At 42.2% G+C, this 7,535-nt stretch overlaps 1 protein-coding gene across 1 annotated transcript; it reads right to left on the reverse strand.

Annotated features, from left to right (window-relative positions):
• Nucleotides 1-6,729: 6,729 nt before the first annotated feature.
• LOC142169666 (uncharacterized) lies at nucleotides 6,730-7,134 on the reverse strand. The gene has a single exon (XM_075231562.1). The coding sequence runs from the start codon at nucleotides 7,132-7,134 to the stop codon at nucleotides 6,730-6,732; it is 405 nt and encodes a 134-aa protein (XP_075087663.1).
• Between the last annotated feature and the right edge of the window lie 401 nt (nucleotides 7,135-7,535).

The following is a 7,535-nucleotide window of genomic DNA, read 5'->3' on the forward strand; positions in this document are numbered from 1 at the left end:
TGGTGGAGGAGGATGAGGAAAGACATAGTGGGTTTTGTAGCTCGGTGCCTAAATTGTTAGCAGGTGAAGTATGAGCATCAGAGACTGGGCGGATTGATTCAGTAGCTTGACATTTCAGAGTGGCAAGGGGAGCGTATCACCATGGATTTCGTAGTTGGGCTCCCATGGAGTTCGAGGAAGTTTGATGTTGTTTGGGTGATTGTTGATCGGTTAACCAAGTCCGCGCATTTCATTCCAGTTGGGGTTACATATTCTTCGGAGCAGTTGGCTGAGATCTACATCCATGAGATTGTTCTCCTTCACGGTGTGCCGGTGTCCATCATTTCAGATCGGGGCACGCAGTTTACATTGGAGGCTAGGCTATTATCTACTGACTTAGTTTAGCATGATTTGGAAAAGGTTAAATTCATTCAGGATCGGCTTTGCACGACGCAGTCTAGGCAGAAGAGTTATGCCGATCGAAAGGTTCGCGATGTTGCTTACATGGTGGGGGAGAAGGTACTACTCAACGTTTCACCCATGAAGGGTGTTATGAGGTTCGGGAGGAAGGGCAAGTTGAGCCCTTTATATATTGGCTCGTTTAAGGTGCTTGAGAGAATTGGGGATGCGGCTTACAAGCCTGCTTTGCCACCTAGTCTATCGAGTGTTCATCCAGTGTTTCGTGTATCCATGCTCCAGAAGTATGTCAGCGATCCATCTCATGTTTTGGATTTCAGCACGATTCAGTTGGATAGTGATCTGACTTATGATGTGGAGCCGGTGGCTATTTTGGACTGGCAGGTTCAAAAGTTGAGGTCTAAGAACATAGCTTTAGAGAAGGTGCAGTGGAGAGGTCAGCCAGTCGAGGAGGCTACTTGGGATACTGATCGGGAGATACAGAGCAGATATCCACGCCTATTTGAGACTCAAGGTACGATTCTAGATTCTTTCGAAGATGAACGTTTGTTTAAGAGGGGGAGGATGTAACGACCCGGCCAATCATTTTGAGTGTTGTATCCCCGTTGCCCCATTTACTGCTTATTCTATGCTCAATTGCTTTTATGTGGCCTGCCGGGGTGGTTGGTTCGGTTCCAGGGATGTTTCGGAATGAAATGGACACTTAGTCCCAAGGTTGGAAGCTTGAGCTGAAAGAGTTGACCGAATGTTGACTTATATGTAAACGACTCTGAAATGGAGTGTTGAGGGTTATGATAGCTCTGTATGGTGATTTTGGCCTTAAGAGTGTGTCTGGATAATGATTTGGAGGTCCGTAGGTGATTTCGGCTCAAAATGGCAAAAGATGGAAAATTAGAAGTTTAGAGAGTTGAGAAGTTTTACCGAGAGTTGACTTTATGGTTATGGGGCTCGGATTTTAGTTCTAGAAGTTGGAATAGGTCTGTTGTGTCATTTATTACTTGTGTGCAAAATTTGAGGTCAACCGGAGTTGATTTAATAGGTTTCAGTATCGAATGTAAAAGTTAGAAGTTCATAAGTTTATTAGGCTTGAATTGGGGTGCGATTCGTGTTTTTGATGTTGTTTGATGTGATTTGAGGCCTTGACTAAGTTCGTATGATGTTTTAGGACTTGTTGGTATGTTTGGTTGAGATCCCAGGAGCCTCGGGTGGATTTCGGATGGTTAACGGATTGGAATTTGGACTTAGAAAATTGCTGATGTTGCAGATCTGGTTTCCTTATACGCGATCGCGGGGGAAGGTCCGTGATTGCGTAGGCTTATTTTGGGCAGCTGGAAATTTGTGCTATGCAGTCACGTGGGAAAGTTCGCGATTGTGATGCTTTGGGCCATCAGTGCATCGCGAATACATGGGCGCATTCGTGTAGATGAAAACAAGGAGTTGGGGATTTCACGCGTTGTTCTATGCGATCGCGTGGGGCTGTCCGCGATCGCGTAGGTGTGGGAAGTCTATGTGTCGCATTCGCGTGGGTGTTTATGCGTTCGCATATAGTGAAGTTCACGGCAACTGAGTTTGTGCTTCGCGATCGCGAAACTTTTCCCGCGATCGCAAAGAAGGGATATTTGGGCAGAATATAAAATCTCAAATAAACGAGGGTTTGAATCATTTTTCATAATTTGATTTTGGGAGCTCATATTGAGGCGACTCTTCGACAAGAGTGGGTTGCTCTAGTGGTGAGAACCCTCCACTTCCAACCAAGAGGTTGTGAGTTCGAGTCACCCCAAGAGCAAGGTGGGGAGTTCTTGGAGGGAGGAAGCCGAGGGTCTATCGGAAACAGCCTCTCTACCCCAAGGTAGAGGTAAGGTCTGCGTACACACTACCCTCCCCAGACCCCACTAGTAGGATTATACTGGGTTGTTGTTGTTGTTGTTGTATATTGAGCCAATTCTTGGAGAGATTTTCCAGGGTGTGATTGGGGCAAGTGATTCTAACTTGGTTTTGGTTAAATTACATGAATATATCATTTATTTCATCATTTAATTAGGATTTTGGGTTGAACAATTGGGGAAAAACTGTAGAATCTTCATAGGCTTTAATTTGATGATTTGAAGGTCGAGTTATGATCGGATTTGAGTAATTTTGGTATGGTTGGACTCGTGGTTGTATGGGTGATCGAATCTTGTTAATTTTTTCGAATTCCGAGACGTTGGCCAGGGGTTGACTTTTAGACTTTTGCTTAAGAACTTAATTTTTTCATATGAAATTGATTCCTATAGCTCGTGTTTATTGTATCTAATTGTTTGTGGCTAGATTCGAATCGTTTGGAGGCCGATTCGCGAGGCAAGGGTTTGTTGGAGTAGTGATTTCCACGGTTTGAGGTATGTAACACTTTTAAACTTAGTTCTGAGTGTATGAATCCCTAAATTACGTGTTATGTGGTTGGTGCTGAGGTGACGCACATGCTAGGCGACGGGCGTCTGGGCGTGCACCATAGGAATTGTGACTCGGTCAATTCCACGGAACTGTGTAGTTGAATAGTCTTATTGTTATCTATTTATTCTCCATGTGAAATAGTTGTGATTCATGTTAGAAATCATTCTTAGGCTATATATGCTGCTACTGTTGGGACCCACAGAGGTCGTGCTGCTGTTAAATTACTTGTTTAATTTGTAACTATGTAATAAGTCACAGCTATCATTTACATACCATATCTCAGTCTCTGATTCCATTTATTGATGCATCTCATATCATTGACCTGTGCTACTTAGCATGAGTGTTGTGAGCCCGATAGACTGAAGAGATTGATGACTGAGTGAGGCCAAGGGCCTGATTGTGAAGATATTGATACTATAGCTGATCGCCGCAACATTCTTTATTGATTCATGCCATGATTGGCTTATTATAGTTCTTGGGCAGGGTCCGCCCCTTCGGAGCCCGACTCACCAGCAGTGAGCGCAAGTACGAGTGCCGAGCATTTGGGAGGATTGAGTGATTGTGAGGATGGAGTGATTGTGAGGAATGAGTAACTGTGAGGCTTGAGTGAATGGGAGGATTGGGTGATTGATACTCAGAGAGTATGCATATGATTTCATTAACTGTTTTGCATTACAGTTGGCATACATAATTGACATTTAGATATCTAGATGTATCATTCCTCATTTCAGTTACACTTGGCCAATTTTACCTGTTTGAGCTTAACTGTTGAACTTGGAAGCACGCCTACATTTATGTACTGTTATTTCTATATTTGGATTATACCTATTGAGCTCGTCACTGCTTTCAGCACAAGGTTAGTCTTGTTACTTATTAAGTACATTGGGTCAGTTGTTTACATACTACACTCTGCAATTCGTGTGCAGATCCATGTACTTACGGGTACGGTAGTTGCTGATCTTGGAGCTTTATCAGTTCAGAGATTTTCAAGGTTGCTGCTCTGGCGTCCGCAGACTTTGACTCTCATCCTTTATCTTTTAGTTTTTATTATACTGTTCTATATTCCTAGATAGTGTTTCAGACCATGTTATTGTATAGATGCTCATGTAATCAGTGACACCCAGATTTTTGGGGAATATTGTATTAAGTCGAGTTATTTTTGTATTTGTATTTATGAGATGTTACTCTTAAATCATTTTATTTTGTTTTCAAACTTAAAGAATGCATGCTTTAGTATGGTTGTCGGCTTGCCTAGTATTTCAATAGGTGCCATCACGACATGTGAGATTTGGGCCGTCACAATATCTCCGCGTGATGAGAGTAATTGTACTGAAATGTAAAGTATCTCCGCACGACGGGAGTTTCTAACTTAAAAATGTGATCATGCCTGTAAGCTGCATGAGAAAAACATCAAAATATTCAAAATAAATAAGAAATAAAGAGCATGCCCAAGAGGTACTCTTGACTGCGAAACTAAATTGCGGTCGTCGATTAGAGGAACATTGGTGATGAGGTTGCATTTATCTATTCTTTTATCCAAAGTGGCGGAGTGGCGATGTGGATCGCTCCGATCGATTGAGATGATGATTTGCTATATACAAGGCTTTATTTGTCAAAGCCAGCCGCTCGATTTTGTACAGGGCACTCCGATTGATTGAGTAGGTGGTTTGTTATATACAATATGATCCGGTGAGTTGAGCAGACAGTTTCGTATATACAATATGCTTCATCTACGTCAATGGCCTAGTTCTGAGATACCTGCAAGGATCTGAGAGTTAGTTTTTAGTTATATAAGGAAAATTTGAATAAGGAAAGAGGGATAATAGTTACGAGGGAGTGGCAGATCTTTCATTGCCCTGGTGTGTTCTAGCATTCCCTTGTATTCCATTGGTCATGTATTCAATGAAACGTTCTTAGCAAGGGGGTGTGTTGGTTTGTATCGATCGTAGTCCTGGCTTTACCCCGGTCTTGATGAGGTTGAGTCATAAAGTTCGATAGGTGGAACGGGTTATGATATCATTAGAAAATTTTGAAATTTTTTTGTTTTATGGCAAATGCCGTCGTTCTGGATTATGACATGTTTCAGAAGTTACCCTAACATGAGCGTTGTTTCTTGAAGACTCTGTCCCATTGATGTCGATCCTCCACGATGCTTCTAACGATGTGGCTTCTTGCCACTACGATTGCGTCCTAATCTAAACTGATGCATTACAAAGATTTTTCTAGGGTTATGACCGAACCCTTTTAGGTTGCCTACATATCCAAAAGAGAATTAGATCTGAATGTAGTTCGTGGGTAATGATAAAGAAAATATGGTGAAGATGACCGAGCCTGACTCAGGCAGCCTACGTATCAAACTGGAATCAGGTCAAAATGTAGTTCGATTACAACATATGCAAAATTATGAGATTGAAAATGAAGTGGCCTAGTCAGACGCAGACTGCCTACGTATCCAAATGGACTCAGGCCAGAACATAGTTCAATTACAAAAAATGACTGAATCCGATGAGGATTGCCTATATATTCCTTCTGAAGGAAATCAAGTAGTGGCATAGTTCTGATTACATACAAAATGATATTTGTATTTTCTATTACAAAGAAAGGGGAGAGTGAAAAACTGAACCCTGCGTGGGTTGCCTACATATCCCTCCGTGGGAAGATAGGTCGAGCGTAGTTATGTTACAACCAAAACCTAACTCCATTATCTTCAAACGTAGTATCTCTTGATTGCATCTGAGTTGATAGGCTTCGTGCTGACTCTTTTGTCCATCTCTGCCAAGATCAGAGCTCCTCCCGACAACACTTAGTGGACCACGTAAGGACCTTTCCAATTTGGTGCGAACTTTCCTTTGGCCTCTTCTTGATAAGGGAGTATTTTCTTTAAAACCAACTAACTTGGTATAAATTGGCGAGGTTTCACTCTTTTGTTGAATGTGCTGGCCATCCTATTTTGATACAGCTGACCATGGCATACTACGTTCATTCTCTTCTCGTCAATGAGCATGAGTTGCTCCTGCCTGACCCATATCCATTTTGCATCATCTAACTTGGCTTCTTGAATGACTCTTAAAGATGGTATCTTGACCTTCATGGGAATCATAGCTTCAGTTCCATATACCAACATGTATTGCGTTGCCATAGTGGATGTCCTCATGGTGGTCCGATAACCCAATAATAACCCAGTAAGGCAAAGGATAATTTCCCGTGCCATTACCTATGATTGTCCACTATCTTTCGTAGAATCCTCTTAATGTATTTGTTGGCCGCTTCAACTGCTCCATTCATTTATGGTCTGTAGGCTGTAGAGTTATGGATGACAATTCCGAACTTCTCGTAAATTTCCCTCATGAGATCACTATGAGATTAGCTGCATTGTTAGTGATAATTGACTCTGGTATCCCAAACCAGCGAACTATGTTGTTATGGATGACATCTGCCACAACTTTCTTTGTGATGACCTTGTACGCAGAAGCTTCGACCCATTTGGTGCAATAATCAATTGATACCAAGATGAAATGGTGCGTGCTCTATAGGTCTAATCACATCCATGCTCCAAGCAGAAAATGGCCAAGGCGAGCCCATTATATTCAACTCATTAGGCAGAACCCAGATGGAATCCCCGTGGATCAGGCACTAGTGACACTTCTGCACATAGCGGATACTATCGCTTTCCATGGTCATCCAAAAGTATCCGCCTCTTAAAATCTTCTTGGCTAAGGTGAGGCCATTCATGTGGGGTCCTCATGTTCCTGCACATATTATTTCTAGAAATTTGGTTGCTTCAGTGGCATCTACTCATCTTAACAGACCCAAGTCTGTGGTCCTCCTATATAGGACTTCCCCGTTAAGGAAAAAGTGATTTGCCAGCCTTCTGAGCGCTTGCTTCTGACCATTAGTAGCATTTTATTGATATTCTCTTGATTCAAGGAACCTTTTGATGTTGTAGTACCATGGCTTACCATATGGCTCTCTGTCTACATGAAAACAATACACATGTTGATCCCCGATCACTATCTCGATAGGGTCGATGTAATTCTTGTCTGGATGCTGAATCATGGATGATAAGGTTGAAAGAGCTTCGGCTAATTCGTTCTGGATCTTGGGAATGTGCTTGAACTCCATCTTTGTGTACTTCTTGCATAACTCCTTTACACAGTGCTGGTATGGAAGGATCTTGACGTTCTTGGTAGTCCATTCTCCTTGAACTTGATGTATCAATAGATTAGAGTCCCCTACGACCAAAAGCTCTTTGATTTTCATGTCAGCCACCATCCTAATCCTGAGGATGCATGCTTCGTACTCGGCCATGTTATTCGTGCAAGGGAACTTTATCTTTGCTAATTCCCGGTAATGCTATCCCAGTTCTTAAATTAGGACTGCCCCAATTCCTACTCCTTTGAAATTTGCCACTCCGTCGAAGAACATTCTCCACCCTGGGTATGATTCTGCAATATCTTCTCCGGGGAATAACACTTCTTCGTCTGGGAAGTATGTAGTGAGTGGTTCATAATCCTTGTCCACTGGATTCTCTGCAAGGTGATCAACCAGGGCTTGTCTTTTGATGGCCTTCTGTGTTATGTACACAATGTCAAATTTACCGTGAAGAATCTGCCATTTGGCTAGTTTTCCTGTAGGCATTGAGTTCTAAAAGATATACTTGAGTGGGTTGAGCCGGGATATTAAATGTGTGGTGTATGTTGACATGTAAT

The sequence above is a fragment of the Nicotiana tabacum genome, chromosome 15 (genome assembly GCF_000715075.1).
Source record: "Nicotiana tabacum cultivar K326 chromosome 15, ASM71507v2, whole genome shotgun sequence".
Taxonomy (NCBI): domain Eukaryota; kingdom Viridiplantae; phylum Streptophyta; class Magnoliopsida; order Solanales; family Solanaceae; genus Nicotiana; species Nicotiana tabacum.